The sequence below is a fragment of the Camellia sinensis genome, chromosome 3, assembly GCF_055761805.1.
Source record: "Camellia sinensis isolate YWXY chromosome 3, ASM5576180v1, whole genome shotgun sequence".
Taxonomy (NCBI): Eukaryota; Viridiplantae; Streptophyta; class Magnoliopsida; order Ericales; family Theaceae; genus Camellia; species Camellia sinensis.
Window position 1 is genome coordinate 12,298,199 of NC_138963.1, and position 16,717 is coordinate 12,314,915.

The 16,717-nt window shown below is 36.6% G+C and overlaps 2 protein-coding genes across 3 annotated transcripts; both read left to right on the forward strand.

The window, feature by feature from the left end:
• The first annotated feature begins 6,207 nt into the window (after positions 1-6,207).
• Positions 6,208-9,122, forward strand: LOC114301865 (uncharacterized). 2 transcript variants are annotated; one of them, XM_082919076.1, is made up of 8 exons: positions 6,239-6,367; positions 6,775-6,812; positions 7,014-7,119; positions 7,240-7,295; positions 7,485-7,636; positions 8,397-8,499; positions 8,598-8,653; positions 8,771-9,122. In XM_082919076.1, the coding sequence occupies exons 1-5, from the start codon at positions 6,266-6,268 to the stop codon at positions 7,612-7,614; spliced, it is 432 nt and encodes a 143-aa protein (XP_082775202.1). In that variant the 5' UTR covers positions 6,239-6,265; the 3' UTR covers positions 7,615-7,636; positions 8,397-8,499; positions 8,598-8,653; positions 8,771-9,122. The 2 variants fall into 2 exon arrangements, with proteins under 2 accessions (XP_082775203.1, XP_082775202.1); XM_082919077.1 differs by lacking the exon at positions 8,397-8,499 and having other exon boundaries at positions 6,208-6,367.
• Positions 9,123-11,634: 2,512 nt separating this feature from the next.
• LOC114301864 (uncharacterized) lies at positions 11,635-14,205 on the forward strand. Its single transcript, XM_082919078.1, has 5 exons — positions 11,635-12,469; positions 13,268-13,302; positions 13,513-13,618; positions 13,716-13,771; positions 13,891-14,205. The coding sequence occupies exons 1-5, from the start codon at positions 12,332-12,334 to the stop codon at positions 13,940-13,942; spliced, it is 387 nt and encodes a 128-aa protein (XP_082775204.1). The 5' UTR covers positions 11,635-12,331; the 3' UTR covers positions 13,943-14,205.
• Positions 14,206-16,717: the final 2,512 nt, after the last annotated feature.

Genomic DNA, 16,717 nt, shown 5'->3' on the forward strand with positions numbered 1-16,717 from the left:
GGAGTGGTTCCATTTCTTGGGAGACCGGGTTGGTAGTGTTTTGCCACCGGGGTATGATTCGCGAGGGCGAAGTGAGCTTAGTAGTCTACTTGCCAGCTTTGAGAGTGGTGAGAGTGGTGAGACCCAGGTTGTATTGCCAAGGGTGGTTTGTGAGTATTCGGATGTCTTTCCCGAAGATCTTGTTAGTTTGCCACCTCACCGAGAGATAGAGTTCTCTATTGATTTAGTGCCTGGTACGGCGCCGATTTCTATGGCACCTTACCGTTTTGCTCCAGCAGAGTTGGTTGAGTTGAAAGTTCAGCTCCAGAAATTGCTCGATAAGGGTTTTGTTCGCCCTAGTGTTTCACCGTGGGGAGCACCGGCACTCTTTGTTAAAAAGAAAGATGGTGCCTTGAGATTGTGTATAGACTACCGGAAGTTGAATCGGGCTACGGTTAAGAATAAGTATCCTATGCCCCGTATAGATGATTTGTTTGACCAGTTGAAGGGTTCCCGTTGTTTCTCTAAGATAGACTTGAGATCGGGTTACCATCAGTTGAGGGTCAGGGAGGAAGATATTCCTAAGACGGCATTCCGTACGCGGTATGGCCATTATGAGTTTTTGGTTATGCCATTCGGGCTTACCAATGCACCGGCAGTCTTTATGGACTTGATGAACCGGATTTTCCGGGAGTTCTTAGACCGATTTGTGGTTGTTTTCGTGGACGACATCCTTATCTATTCGTCTTCTGAGGAGGAGCACGAGGCACACTTGAGAGTGGTGCTTGAGTTACTTAGAGCTCATAGGCTGTATGCCAAGTTTGGGAAGTGTGAGTTCTGGCTGAGGGAAGTCAAATTCTTAGGCCACGTGGTATCCGGGGAAGGGGTGTCTGTTGATACATCCAAGGTTGAGGCAGTGCAAGATTGGGCACAGCCTAAGAGTGTGTTTGAGATCCGCAGTTTTCTGGGATTAGCTGGGTATTACCGTCGGTTTGTGAAAGATTTCTCCAGGTTAGCGTCACCGTTGACTAGGCTGACTCGGAAGGGGGTCAAGTTTGTGTGGAGTGAGACTTGTGAAAAGTCGTTCCAAGAGCTGAAAGTTAGGTTGACCACCGCTCCGGTATTGATTATTCCGGAGAGAGGGTTGGGTTATGCGGTTTATTGTGATGCCTCACGAGAGGGTTTGGGTTGTGTGTTGATGCAAGAGGGGAAAGTGGTAGCTTATGGCTCACGTCAGTTAAAAATACGCGAGAAGAATTACCCCACACACGACCTAGAGTTAGCAGCAGTGATCTTTGCCTTGAAAATCTGGAGGCACTACCTTTATGGTGAGAGGTTCGAGGTATTCTCGGATCATAAGAGTTTGAAGTATCTGTTTACACAGAGAGACTTGAATTTGAGGCAGAGGAGATGGATGGAGTTCATCGAGGATTATGATTTTGAGTTGCATTATCATCCGGGAAAGGCCAATGTTGTGGCCGATGCCCTTAGTAGGAAAACCATTAGTGATGTAGCTTGTATAGCCATCCGGGAATGGGAGATGTTGGGAGCACTTGGCGAGTCTGATTTGCTACTGGGCGAATCTGTCGAGGCTGCGGCCTTGTTTTCTGTTGTTGCGCAGCCTACACTTGTGATTAGAGTGTTAGAGGCACAGAGAGGTGACCTTGAGGTAGAATCCCTCCGAGAGAAGATCTCCAGTGGGAAAGTTGAGAAGGGTATGACGGTGTATCCCGACCTGAGTGTGAGATACCGAAACCGTTTGTTTGTACCGGAGTCTTGCCGAGAGGAAGTACTCCGAGAGTTTCACCATTCGCGCCTTGCGGTGCATCCGGGAGGTACTAAGATGTATCAGGATTTGGGTCGCCAGTTTTGGTGGCGGGGTATGAAGAGAGATGTGGCTGTTTTCGTATCGAAGTGCCTTACTTGCCAGCAAGTGAAGGCCGAGCATCAGAGGCCAGCGGGTTTGTTGCAGCCCTTGCCTATTGCCGAGTGGAAGTGGGAGCATGTCACTATGGACTTCGTTGTAGGTCTTCCGAGGACTCAGCGGGGTAGTGATGCTATTTGGGTGGTTGTAGACCGGTTGACTAAGTCGGCGCACTTTATTCCTATGCGCGTGAGAGATTCGGTAGATCATCTTGCCGACCTGTATATTCGGGACGTAGTGAGATTGCACGGGGTCCCAGTGACGATCGTCTCAGATAGAGATCCTCGTTTTACTGCTAGGTTGTGGCAGAGTTTGCAGAGTGCCTTGGGCACTAAGTTGACCTTTAGTACGGCTTATCATCCTCAGACTGACGGGTAGTCCGAGCGTACTATTCAGATCCTCGAGGATATGCTTCGGGGTTGTGTCCTGGACTTCAGTGGGACGTGGGAGAGGCACTTGCCATTGGTAGAGTTTGCCTACAACAATAGTTTTCAGTCTAGCATCGGTATGGCACCGTTTGAGGCCTTGTATGGCCGACCGTGTAGGTCTCCAGTGTGTTGGGCCGAGGTGGGTGATGCACCTTTGTTGGGTCCAGAGTTAGTTAGGGAGACGACGGAGAAAGTTGAGCTTATCCGTAAGAGGCTTGTTACAGCCCAGAGTCGACAAAAGAGTTATGCCGACCGTAGGAGGAGGCCTTTGGCGTTTGAGGTAGGTGATCATGTCTTTCTGAAGATATCACGTAGACGAGGCCTGATGAGGTTTGGGAAGAGTGGGAAGTTATCCCCTCGGTTTATTGGTCCTTTTGAGATCCTTGAGAGGATTGGTGAGGTTGCTTATCGATTAGCCTTACCACCGCAGTTGTCCGGAGTGCATGACGTGTTTCATGTGAGTATGCTTCGGAAGTATGAGCCAGATCCATCACATGTGTTGGATTGGACTGATTTAGAGGTAGATGAGGATGCCTCGTATGAGGAGAGACCGGTACGGGTCTTGGATAGGCGGGATCAGGTCCTGCGTGGCAAGACCATTCCTTTGGTGAAAGTCTTGTGGAAACATCACGGAGTGGAGGAAGCCACTTGGGAACGTGAGTCGGGAGTCCGTGAGAAATATCCGGACTTGTTTGTTGATATGTAATCTTGTATTTAAATTTTACTTTTTGTTGAACTTAAGAACTTTTATATATGTCTTAAGTTGTGAAACATTGAAAATGTTTTGATTATTGGAAGTATGTTTGGAACTTGCCTCATATGGAAGTTGAATGTGACACTATATGTGTTGAATATATTGTTGAAATTGAGAAGATAGTGCATGATGTTGATACATGTTGGAAGTACATATGTTGTTTACATATTGTGGAATGTCTCTTGTTAAAGGGATGGGATGACCGGTAATGGGTCGAATTGTTGAATGTTATATTGTAACATTGTCTAAAATGAAGGAAAACTTGTTTTGAAAACTTGTGCTTAATTTCGGGGGCGAAATTCTTTAAGGGGGGGAGGTTATAGCGATCCCGGGTTTACCCTTGTTATACCGTGATCCGGACATGTGTCCGTGGATGTTGGTAGTTGTTTATTATTTTGTTTACATCCTTTTACTTCGTATTTGAGTTATAGGATGTGTTGGGCGGATTTGTTTCAGGTTGGTTGAGTTTAGAAACCAAACCTAGTTGCCCAGATTTTTGGCCTGTACGCTCGAGCGGAGGTGTTGGCGCTCGAGCGGGTAATACACCCATCCAGTATTTGTTGTGCAGTGTTGTACGCTCGAGCGTGGAGTTGGCCGCTCGAGCGGATCTGTGTGAGTGGCCGCTCGAGCGTATGGTTGGGAGCTCGAGCGGAGTCCTGGTTCTGCAAAAGTGCTGGGCGAGTGCATTCTGCGCTCGAGCGGGCGGTTGGCCGCTCGAGCGGAAGTCTGTGAGTGGACGCTTGAGCGGGGTGTTTTACGCTCGAGCGGAGACCTGGGTTAAAGTCCCGAAATTGTGACTTTTCAAATCACTTTTTCACTTTCTCTTCTCTCTCTTACTTTTCCAAAATCACTATTGTTGAGCCTCTCACTCTAGACTCTACCTTCTCTCTAGGTTTTGATCTAGTAGGAGTGATTTACTCACCTTTGGCCTTTACAAAAAAGTTGTTGATCGTCGAGGGCTTCATTTTAATCTGAAAATCTCGGGTTTTGGAGCACGTTGGGTTTTGTCGTCTTCTTCTTTGGGACTCCGAATTTGAGGTAGGGATATCCTACTCCTCTCTATGGGTTTTGTCTTTAAATTTTTGTATTTTGAGATGTTGGGCTTGGTTTGGTAATTTTGTGAAAGTTTGGGACTTTTGTGTAATTTTACAAAAGTTAGGGTTTTATTCATAATAAACCTAGATGCATGTTTGGCATGAAAAGAATGGAATGATTGTTGAATCATTGATGAAAATGGGACCTAAGGGTTGAAATGTTAATTATGGGAATTGCCCTAACTACATTGTTTAATTAATTGGGATAATTAATTGAGAAGAATGAAGAAATGAAATGTTGATTGAATATCCATTTGTGCATTTATTTTCTGTTTTAGAAATAACTGCTTTGGGCTATCGGTGGAGGATAGTCGTGATTGTTGTAGACAATGCATGATGATTAGGTAAACTGAAACTAATCAATGAAATGTGTCATGGAACTTGACGGTTGATAGAATACATTATTTGTATGTATTGGGTGATTGTATATAGAACCATTGTGTTTGTATACGTTATGTGTAGAGGAGGAGATAGGGGATGTACTCCGCGGTTTAGGGGAAGATAGGGGATGTACCTCTAAACCGGATAGGTATTGGGAGGAGATAGGGGATGAACTCCGTAGACACAGCTCATATGCTTGTCTAGAGAAGTGAAGATAGAGCTCATATGCTTATCTTTGTGAAGTGTGGATACAGCTTGTATGCTTATCTGTGGATATTGTTGATATACATATCTGTTGTAGAATGTGGATACAGCTTATATGCTTATCTGAGGATATTGTTGTTATACATATCTGTTGAGAATGTGGATATAGTTTTTATGCTTATCTGAATGTGAGATATAGTTTTTATACATATCTGTGGAAATGATGATAGAGCTAGTATGCTTACCTGTTGTTAAAGGGAAAATGAAAAGTAATTGGGACTTGTAAGTCGTTGACATAAATATGTTATTTATGTGATTGTATCAGTGTTGACCAACTATCAATTGCTAATGTTTTAGTCATTGTCCATGGTTGGTTTAGTGCATTTCTACTGGGCTGTGGCTCACCCTATATGGGAATATCATTTTGAGGTGCAGGAAGCATGCCACCTCCAAGGACATAGCTTGGGAGGCTAGAGGCGGACATAGTGTAGTTGTTTTACTTTTGATGTATTACATGTAACTTCAAGCCAAGGGCTTAATGTGTAAACGAGTAGTACTCTTTTGTTGAAACCAAGTGTTAACTTGGAAAGCTGTAAGCCCGTAGGGCATTTTGTTTTGATGTTAACATGTAATACTTATGTAATGAAACTCAATGAAATAAAGGAATGTGGTTAGTTTAATGTTATTATTTCGAGGGCGTTACAGGTGGTGGTGATGGTGATATCATTGATGGTAGCGGTTGCATTGTGGTGTTAGCAGTAACGGTAGCAGTTGCGATGGTTGTGACAGTAAAATAATGATGGTGTTTATGGTAACAATAACATTCATTACAAAAAAAATTAGAAACCAAAATTTAGGGGCAAAATTATTTTTTTGAGACCAAATATTTTTATTGCGAAAAGTGTCGTTATTATATTTTTAACAATAAAAATTGGACATTAATGATGAATTATTATCCTTTTGAAACCCAATTTTTTTTATCAAAAAATAAATTATTTTGAGACCAAATTATTCTGTCCTTAAAAGTTTATTTATTAGTAGCATTTTTAAAATTTTGTCGCTAAAAGCCTTGGTTTTGACTTTTTCGAGATAATCTTTTAGCGATTATCCTCACGACGATAAAAATTAATTTCTAAATGTCTAGTGCAACAGAGATTTCACTTTTAGAGAACAAAAAAAATAATTTTTAAAACTCTTACATGCTGTAGTGATTGGTGATAGTGATGGTAATAGTAATGATGATCGTGATAGTAGTGGTGGCAGTGGCGATAGTGGTGGTTATAGTAATAGTGGTGAGTTTATAATAATATATATCGATACTTATATTTACTATTTAAAAATTCAATCAGAATTAAGTAAGATTTCATATCATTTAAAATTTTCATAAATTTAAGAGGCAGATATTTAGTTTTAAGTAGTATCAAACACCCCCCCCCCTAATATAAGAATTAAAATGTAAAGTATTTATAGTGAAAAGATATGTTTCGAAGCTGTTTGGAGGATGGATCGAGACTCAGATGACCAATCCCGCCTAGAACAGCAATTCTACCTCTGCCGCCAATGCGGGGCCGAACTTGCATACATCGACGACTTAGTTTCCAGGGTATGATCTCTCTCTCTCTCTCTCTCTCTCTCTCTCTCTCTTCTTTATTTGTTGTGCTTTGGTTGGTTCGAATTATGCATCAATATCTGTATCGTGCGTGTTAATAATAATAAAACCATCATTTTTCCAATATAAACTTGCAAGATTTGCATGTTTTTCTTGTTAAAATTGTTCCAATTTTGAGGGTTTAATTTTGTTATTGATGTTATCAAGAAATGTTTTGTATAATGCTTGTTGATTATGGTATTAGGAGCAATGGGTGGTGGTTTCTTCGAGGCTAGGGTTCTCGATATTCTTGCATTGAAGAACAATCTGTGTGTGTGTTTTGAACCAATATAATTTCTCAAAGTGGCCATGATCAACTGATCATGTATTCATGTAACTTTTGTTTTCAATCTGCTTTGCAGGACATAGTGATGATCGAGGGGGGCATCTTCAAAGATGTGTAAGATCTCATCTTTCATGCAATTTTTTCTTTTAGACTTCTTATTACAGATTAGTTATGAATTCTTATTAAAGATTAGTGCTGGACATAAATTCTGATCTCTTTTGTAATCAGCACAACAAATGCAATTTGGACCAACTGTTGATCATCTTTTTGCATTGCATTTGATTTTGTGGCCACTTTTAATACTGTGTTTTGCAGTGAGAATGTGGATGTTGCTGACCCAGCACATAATCGAATGGATCCTACTAACAAGGCTGCCAATGTTAACTGTAGCATTTGCAAGAGCATTTTGGGTTGTAAATATGTAAGAATCACAGAGTTTTTACCCCCCCCCCCCCCTTTTTTATTTTATAGATTTTATATTTATTTTTTCTTACATATCGACTAAAAATCTTCTAACAAAATTATACTATTATATGGTTAGATTGAAGTGCCAGAGGAAACCGATGTGGTTAAGACTGGAAGATTCCTACTGCATCTGTAAGTTTTGAAATAAATAAATACTACTATAGTTCAACAGTTTTGCTAGGTGCAAAGAAAAGTACAGTCCATGCACCAATTCTGCGCACTATGTTATTTTTGTTTTTTTCTTTGGTTTTTTTTTTTTTTTGGTATACTTCAATTTTGATTTTTTTTTTCTTGTGGATTTGATTCAAAATCTGCGATTAGGAACAAGTTCCTGATATGGGATGAAAGCAACATGCTGTTCGCAGATACACTGACGGTTACATTCCATCGAACTCCAAATGCCCTTTTTCTCCTCTGCCGTCGATGCAATACCCACCTTTGCCTTGGCTGATCATTTTATGCGTCTCATCCTAGTAAGATTCTCTGTCTCTCTCTGCTTGTTAATAATAACAGAAGCCATCTAAACTTGCAAGATTTGAATGTCTCTGTTGTTAGAGTTGTTCAAAATTTGAGGGTTCAATTTTTTTTATGATATTATTCAAGAAATGTTGTAGTACAAGGCTTATTTGATTCTGGAATTTTTCGGAGGTCACTGTTCTTGATATTATATCTAAGGGTTGTGTTTGGAGGTAGGATTTGTGGAAGGATTTATAGAGGGAAAAGGAAAGGGAACTGATTTCCCTTTGCAAATTGCTTCACAAATTCAAGATTCAGACACGACCTAAGCATGACAATCATGGTTCAGTGTGTGCATTTTGAACCAAGAAAAATAAGTATATTTGTTACAGTGGAATGCATTGGTTGAACTAATGTAAGATTATGGTGGCTGCATTCCTTTTTACCAAATAGTTACTGTTTGTTATTATCTACTTGGGTTTGTTTGTTTTTTAAAAAGCAAGTCTGTGTTCTTGTTGCTGTTTTCAATTTGCTTTTCAGGACAATAGGGGCATCTTTGAAAAAGTTTTAGTTATCATTATTAATACAAATTTATGGAGCTTCTTTGGTGGGCAGAGATCATTATGAATTCTGATTAACGATTAGTAAACAACACAACAAATGCAATTTGGACTTCTATTACTAAGAATTTTAAAATTCAATGACCAATATGATCATCTTCTTGCTAATCTGTATTGCATTTTCTTTGGTGGCAACTTTAATTCCTGTGTTTTGAAGTGTCGACGTGGATGTCTCCAAAGTACATTATCGAATGGAGCGTACTAACATGGTTACTGATGTCTACCATTACGGTTGCAAGAAGTTTTTGGGTTTTAAATTTGTAAGAAACAAAAAGTTTCTACCAATTTTGAGATTCTCCATATCTATTCCTACATTGACTAAAAATCTTCTAACAAAATTATACTATTATATGTTTAGGTTTTAGTGCCAGTGGAAACCAAGGTAGTAGAGACCGGAAGATTCCTACTGTATTTGTAAGTTTTGAAACAAATAAATACCACTAATTCTGTTCACATAGTTTTTATTTATTTATTTATATATATATACTTAAATTGAGTTTCTAATCGATTTGATTCAAAATCTGTGAATAGGGAAAAGCTACGGAGGTGGGATGGAAACAATTTGGTGTATGGACATACAATTGAACTTGTTGAAAATGCTTGAATAGACAGACCGTAAAGAAGACATTCACAATGACAACTAATGAAGAATTCATATATACATATGATATCAAATTCATCCATTTTTTTGTTACTCTTGAAATTCTGATTTAGTGTTTTCTCTAGTTCATGCGACACTCTATACGGAGCAAGAGGCATGAAGCTAGTAGTTGTTTTTAGACTAAAGGGATTGTTTGGTGTAAGATTTTTTTTCCACTGTTTAGGATAAGTGCTTTTTATGTGTGTACTACTATTATTACAATAGAAAGCTAATTTTAGACAATGTTTGAAGAATAGCTTTATCTACACATATTTTGCAATTAGCTTTACTTTCTATTATTTGTTCTTTTCTTCTTTTTTTTCTTCTTTTTCCTATGCGATTCAAAATAAGGATTTTGAACATGTGAGTTTGGATAGAGAGAAATTAGGGGAATGTTAGTGAGAAAATTGCAAACTAAAAGATTAGAACTTCGTAAATTGTCTGTTAAATTGCACGACATGAATAATAGAAATGGAGAAGGCTAAAAGAAATTTGACAACCCTTTTAGGCATATGCATAGCTTCAAATGAAGTACTGCTCTTAAAGTTCACATAGAATGAAACATGTGGAGGACACCTTCCAAATAAAGAGTCCCAAAGAAATTTTATACTGTTAAATTGTGCTTTTTACGCATTTAAGATTTTTATTATATTTTTCAGAAGAATCACATACTGAATTGAGTTTAATAAAATTAGTTCAAAAGTTTTAGAAAAAGCATTTATTCAACTAAAAAGTGAAGATCTAAAATATAAATAAGAAAATGAGGCAACATATGAGCAAACATGCATGGGTGTAAAACTGAGTTTGCCTTGTTGCCATAGGCATTAATTCTGGAGGTTTCGGTATTGCTTTTTTTTTTTTCTTTTTTTTCTTTTTCTTTTTTGGGTATGGGGATTTTGGTATTGCTTTTCTAGTTGTTTCGCGGGGTTTCATCGTTACAGTTGATGCTTCTTTTTGTTGAGATTCAACACTTGGGGTGACTAAAGTTTTTTGCTTGTAACATATCTTTACTTCACTTCTATTGTTTATTTACCTTATTTATTTGCATATCCCAAGTTGTTAAGACTTTATTTGGATCTTAGATTCTTGGAAGGGTAAAAAACAAGTGAATGAAATAGAAGCAAAATCTCTTCTTTTTATTTTTCCTTTTTTTATTTATTTTTTGAATTTTCTCTTTCTTTTTCTTTCCTCACAAATTTGGGATCCAAACAAGCATGCCCATGACCAAACAAATTTTTTTTTGGAGGAGGACCGTCCATCTCTAGTAATTCAGTGTCATTTGCAACTTCAATTTTTTGTGTGCTAATTGCTTAGAAGATCTGTTTCGATTCGATTCGATTCATTTAAAACTTTGCAACTTTAACTATGCTGTTTGTTTGTTTGTTTGTTTTTTTTTTTTTTTTGCGACGACTATCCAAATAATTTAATCATTCATTTTATAAAGACATTGAAACCCAGCAGGTCAGCTTGTGAAAAGCCACTCAACAAACTCACTTATAAACTTACACGTTAGCCCACCAAAATATAAAAATAGTTGTGATGGAATGGAATCCCTCACCTCACTCTTTATGACAAAATATTATTTTTCAATTGTAAAATGTGCTATGTGCCAATTTGTAAATTTTCTTCAATTTTATACATATTTAAAAAAAATAAAAAATAAAAAAACTGAAATGTTTCAAATTTAGACCATCAGCCCATCGGCCTGGGCCAAGCTTGCTGGACAGGACCTGGGTTTACATTTTAGGCCCAAGGCCAGCCCACGTACAGACTTAAAACAAGAAGGTAGAGGGTAAAAAACATAGAAAAGAAAAGAACGAAGGGGGTTGTGAGGGTACAACTCAGCAATTGTGGTGCGCACTGTACCATATACTCCACTAGAAACTGTCATTTTGGCAGTTAACTAAACCCTGCTTTCTCTCTCTCTCTCTCTCTCTCTCTCTCTTTCTCTCTCTCTCTCACTTCAGAGTTCTTACTGAGCCTATCTATATATACTTGTGGCTTTACAAATTCAGAGCTATTTAAATTCCTCACTCTCTCTCTCTCTCTCTCTCTCAAGAACCTGACTCACTGCCCACATTGATTCCTCTGTTTTGGTAAGTATAAATTCAACTTCTCAATGTATGCCAACCCCAAGCTCTGTCACATATTCATTCTAGTACAATTTGAACTGTTTAGTTCTTCATATAGTCCCAATAATAACTTTCTTGATTTTGATTTATCTGCACCTCTGGCTGAAGAAGAGTTGGTGCTTTCGAAGCTGTTTTGAGGATGGATCAAGAAGAAGACCCAGATGACCCATGCTACCTCTGCCGCCAATGTGGGTACGACATTACAGACACCGACCAGTTAGTTTCCAAGGTATGATCTCTCTCTCTCTCTCTTCTTTGTTTGTTGTGCTTTGGTGCTTAGAATTATGCATCAATTTCTGTACTGCACGTGTTAATAATAACAGAACCATCATAATTCCAATCTAAAGTTGCAAGATTTGCATGTCTTTGTAGTTAAAATTGTTCCAATTTTGAGGGTTTAATTCTTTTTATGATGTTATCAAGAAATGTTTAGTATGAGGCTTGTTGATTATGGTATTACGAGCAATGAGGGTGTTTCTTGATATTCTTGATATTGATTTTGAATTTTTTGAAGGTTAGGGTTCTTGCATTGAAGTACAATCTGTGTGTGCATTTTGAAACAATATAATTTCTCAGAACTTTCCCATCATTCATGTAACTTTTGTTTTCAATCTGCTTTGCAGGATATAGTGATGGAGGCGGGCATCTTCAAAGATGAGCAAGATCTCATTGTTAATGCAATTTTTATTTTTTTTAAAACTTCTCATTTAAGATTAGTTTTGAATTCTTATTAAAGATTAGTGATAGACATAAATTCTGATCTCTGTTGTAATCATCACAACAAATGCAATTTGGACTAATCTTGATCATCTTTTTGCTAATCTGCATTGCATTTGATTTGGTGGAAACTTTAATACTGTGTTTTGGAGTGACTATAAGGATGATGGTGACCCAGCAGCATATAATCGAATGGAGGGTACAATCTGTAGTGATATTATCTGTAGTGAGTGCAATAGCCTTTTGGGTTGGAGATTTGTAAGAATCAAAAACTTTATACCATTTTTTTTTTTTTTTGAGATTGTATATTTATGTTTTCTTGCATATTAACTAAAAATCTTCTAACAAAATTATACTATTATATGTTTAGATTAAAGTGCCAGAGGAAACCGATGTACTTAAGACTGGAAGAGTACTAGCGCATTTATAAGTTTTGAAACAAACAAATACAGCTATAGTTCAACAGTTTTGCTAGATGCACTTTGTTTCTTTGTTTTTTTTATTTGTTTATTTATTTAACTATTTGTATACTTCAATTTTGAGTTTTTTTTTTTCTTTTCTTATGGATTTGATTCAAAATCTGCGATTAGAAACAAGCTCCTGATGTGGGATGGAAGGGAGATGCTGTATCCAAATACACTAATGGTTACATTCAATCAAACAACAGCTGCCCATTTCTTCCTCTGCTGTCAATGCAGTACCATCCTTGTCTTGGTTAAAGATTTAATGCATCTCATCCCAGTAAGATTCTCTCTCTCTCTCTCTCTCTCTCTCTCTGCTTGTTAATAATAACAGAAGTCATCTAAACTTGCAAGATTTGAATGTCTTTGTTGTTAAGATGTTCATATTTTAAGGGTTCAATTCTTTTTATGATGTTATTCAAGAAATGTGGTAGTACAGGGCGTTATTTGATTATGAAATTATCAAAAGTTCTTGTTTGTTATACACCTGCATTGAAGAACAATTGTAGACTCATATACTGATTCTGAACTTTTGGAGACCAAGATGGGTTTGTGTGTCTTGAATCAATAATATATAATTTTTCAAAGATCATCTAAATCTAATCTTGTATTTATATGAGCAAAAGTTCTTATGAGCAAATGTTCTTACGGTTTTTGATATTATATCTAAGCGTTGTCTCTGGAGTCAGGATTTGTGGGAGGATTTATAGAAAGAAAAGAAAAGGGAAATGATTTCCCTCTGCAAAACATTCACAAATTCAAGATCCAAATACAACCTAAAGAATGATGAACATGATTCAGTGTGCGCGTTTTGAACCAAAAAAAATCTATATATCTGTACATAGAAACATGGTTCGGTGTGCCTGTTAAGAATATGGTGATTCATGTTACAGTGGAATGCATTGGTTGAACAAATGTCAGACTACAATGGCTGCAATCCATTTTACCAAACAGTTACTATTTGTTATTATATCTACTTGGGATTTATTATTATTATTATTATTATTATTATTATTATTGTTATTTATTTTTTAGAGCAAGTCTGTGTTCTTATTGCTGTTTTCATTCTGCTTTTTAGGACATAATGATCAACGCAGGCATCTTTCAAAATGTGTAAGTTATCATCATTAATACAATTCTATGGAACTTCTTTGGTGGGCAGAGATTGCTCTGAATTCTGATTAATGATTAGTGACCAGCACAACAAATGCAATTTGGATTTTTATTACTAAGAATTTTAAAGTTCAATGACTGATCTGATCTTCTTCTTGCTAATCTGGGTTGCATTTTCTTTGGTGGCAACTTTAATCCTGTGTTTTGCAGTGTCAATGTGGATGTTGCTGGCGAAGCACATTATCGAGCAGAGGATGCTAACGTGGCTACTGATGTTAACTATAAAGGTTGCAGGAAGCTTTTGGGTTGGAAATTTGTAAGAAACAAGTTTCTACCAATTTTGAGATTCTCTATATATCTATTCTTACATTGACTAAAAATCTTCCAACAAAACTATACCATTATATGTCTAGGTTTTTATGCCAGTGCAAACCAAGGAAGTTCAGACCAGAAGATTCCTACTGCATTTGTAAGTTTTGAAACAAATAAATACCGCTAACTCTGTTCACATAATTTTTATTTTTATTTTTATATATATATACACTTCAATTGTGTTTCTTATCGATTTGATTCAAAATCTGTGAATAGGGAAAAGCTGCTGAGGTGGGATATAAATGATGAACCTGTTGAAAATGCTTGAATAGATAGTGGATAAGACATTCGCAATGACAACTTATGGAGGACTCATATATACATATAGTATCAAATTCATCCATTTTTTTTGTTACTCTTAGAATTCTGATTTGGTGTTTTCTCTAGTGCACGCGATACTCTATATGGAGCAAGGGGCATAAAGTTAATAGTTAATAGTTGTTTTTGGATAAGCGCTTTTTATGCGTGTACTATAATTTTTGTTACAATTGAAAGTTGATTTTAAACCATGTTTGAAGTAGCTTATCTGCATATATTTTGCAATTGGCTTTACTTTCAATAATTTGTTCTGTTTTCTTTCTATGCAATTCAATGTAAGGATTTTGGACATGTGTGTTGGATAGAGAAATTAGGGGAATCAGTGAAAAAGTTGCAGACTAAAAGATTAAAATTTCATAAATTGTCTGTTAAATTGCATGACATTAATATTGGAAATGGAAATGGCTACAATAAATTTGACAACCCTTTAAGGCATGTATATAGCTTCAAATGATGTACTGCTCTTGAAGTTTATATAGTATGAAACATTTGTAGAACAGGTTCCAAATAAAGAGTCCCAAATAAATTTTATACTATTGAATTGTGTTTTTTATGCATTTAAGGTTCTTCTTAGATTTTTCAAAGAATCACATATTGAATTGAGCTTAATAAAACCAATTCAAAAGTTCTAGAAAAAGGCATTGTTCAACTTGAAAGTAAAAAATCTAAAATATAAATAAGAAAATGAGGCAACACATGATCAAACTTGCCTGGGGGTAGACTAAGTTTGCCTTGTTGCCATAGGCATTGGCTCTGGGGGTTTTGGGTACTGTTGTTTCTTCTTCTTCTTCTTTTTAAATTTTTTTCTTTTTTGGTGGGTCTAGGAATTTTGGTATTGCTTTTTTAGATGTTTCCTAGGGTTTCGTCATTGCAGTCTTTTTTTTTTTTTTATCAAGTTTCGTCATTGCAGTTGATGCTGCTTTTTGTTGGGATTTGGCACTTGGGATGGCTATGTTCTTTGCTTAGCTTGCTTTTGTTCTTTTTTCCAGACCTTATTTGCACAGCCCAAGATCCTAAGAATCTATTTGGACCTTAGATTTTTGGAAGGGTAAAAAAAATTTTATTTTTTTTAAAAAAAAGAGAGAGAGAGAGAGAAAAGTGAATAAGTAGAAGCAATCCGTTTGGTTTAGTTTTTGAAAAGAGTTTTGAAAATTTAAAATTCATTTAATAATGAATTTTAAAAATAATTTTGAAATGATTTGTAATTTTTTTTTTTTTTTTTAGCTGAATAGATGGGAGTGGGAGAGAAAATTTGCTAACCAAAAATGTTTTTGATTTTTTAATCCAAATGTTAATTTAAAAACTAAACCAAAGGTTGCCCAAATCTCTTCTTATTTTTGCTTTTGGAATTTTTCCTTTCTCTCTCTTTCATCAGAAATTTGGGATCCAAAGAAGCATGCCCATGACCAAAAATTGAGGTGGGGGAGGAGGAAAAATATCCATCTATTGTTGCTCGATCATCATTCACAATCTGAATAATTTTTTGTGTGCCTAGAAGATTTGGTCCAATTTGACTCCTTTAGAACTTTGTAACTTCAACTATATTGTGATTTTTTTTAGTAAAGATAATATCCAAGTATATATAATTATTCATTTCATAAAGACATTAAAACTCGACAAGTTAACTTGTGAAAAGCCACTCAATAAATTTGCCCATAAACCTATACATTAGCCCACCAAAATTGGAAAAATATATATACACAATGATGGAATCTCTCACCTCACTTTTTATGACAAAATATTATTTCTCAATTATAAAATATGTTATGTGTCAATCTGTGAATTTTATAGTAGATTTTTATAGATATTTTAAATAAAAAAATTTAAAACATTCAAATTTAGAAAAAGTTATTTGGTGGGTGCAAAGCCAAGTGTTGCTCTGAGATTCTTGTAATTGGTGAAAAGAGTAAGGATTATAATTGTGTGTTGGGTAAGAGAAAACAGTAGGTGATGGCATTTTGTGATTAGTGATTGGTCGGAGTATTGTTAACCATCTAATAATTTTTCTAACAATGTTACAGACTCTAAAAAAAAACAACTCCACTTACCTATGATTGGTCCAGAAAGAAAAAAAAATTTAAAAAACAAAACATATATGATCGGTCCACTTGATTTTGAGGGTTATGGGGTCCCCAATTTCGGGTTCCAAGCATTTTTTTTTAATTTTTCTAAATTAGGGCCGTGGTCTGCCTGGGCCAAGCTCGCTGACATGGGCTTACATTTTAGGCCCAAGGCGAGCCCACTGACGGATTTAAAGAAATAAGTGGAGCTGCAATTGTGGTGCACACTGTACCATATACTCCACACCTCAAACTGTCATTTTGGCGGTTAACTGAACCCTACTCTCTCTCTCTCTCTCTCTAACCTCAGTTCTTACTCAGCCTATCTATCTATATATACTTCTGGCTTTACAAATCCCATTGAGAGCTACTTAAATTCCTCAATTCTTACTCAGCCTATCTATCAATTCAACTTCTCATTTTGGTCCAACCCATGCTCTGTTTGGTGTTCATTCTAAAATTCAACCTGTTTATTTCTTCATAATCCCAATAATAACTTTCTTGAATTTGATTACTTGCTCTGGCTGAAGAGTTGGTGCTTTCGAAGCCGTTTGAAGATGTTTCAAGAACCAGGTGTCTGTTTCTACCGCTGCTGCCAATGCAGTACCACCCTTGCATTCACCGACCACTTAGTTTGCAAGGTATGATCACTCTCTCTCTCTCTC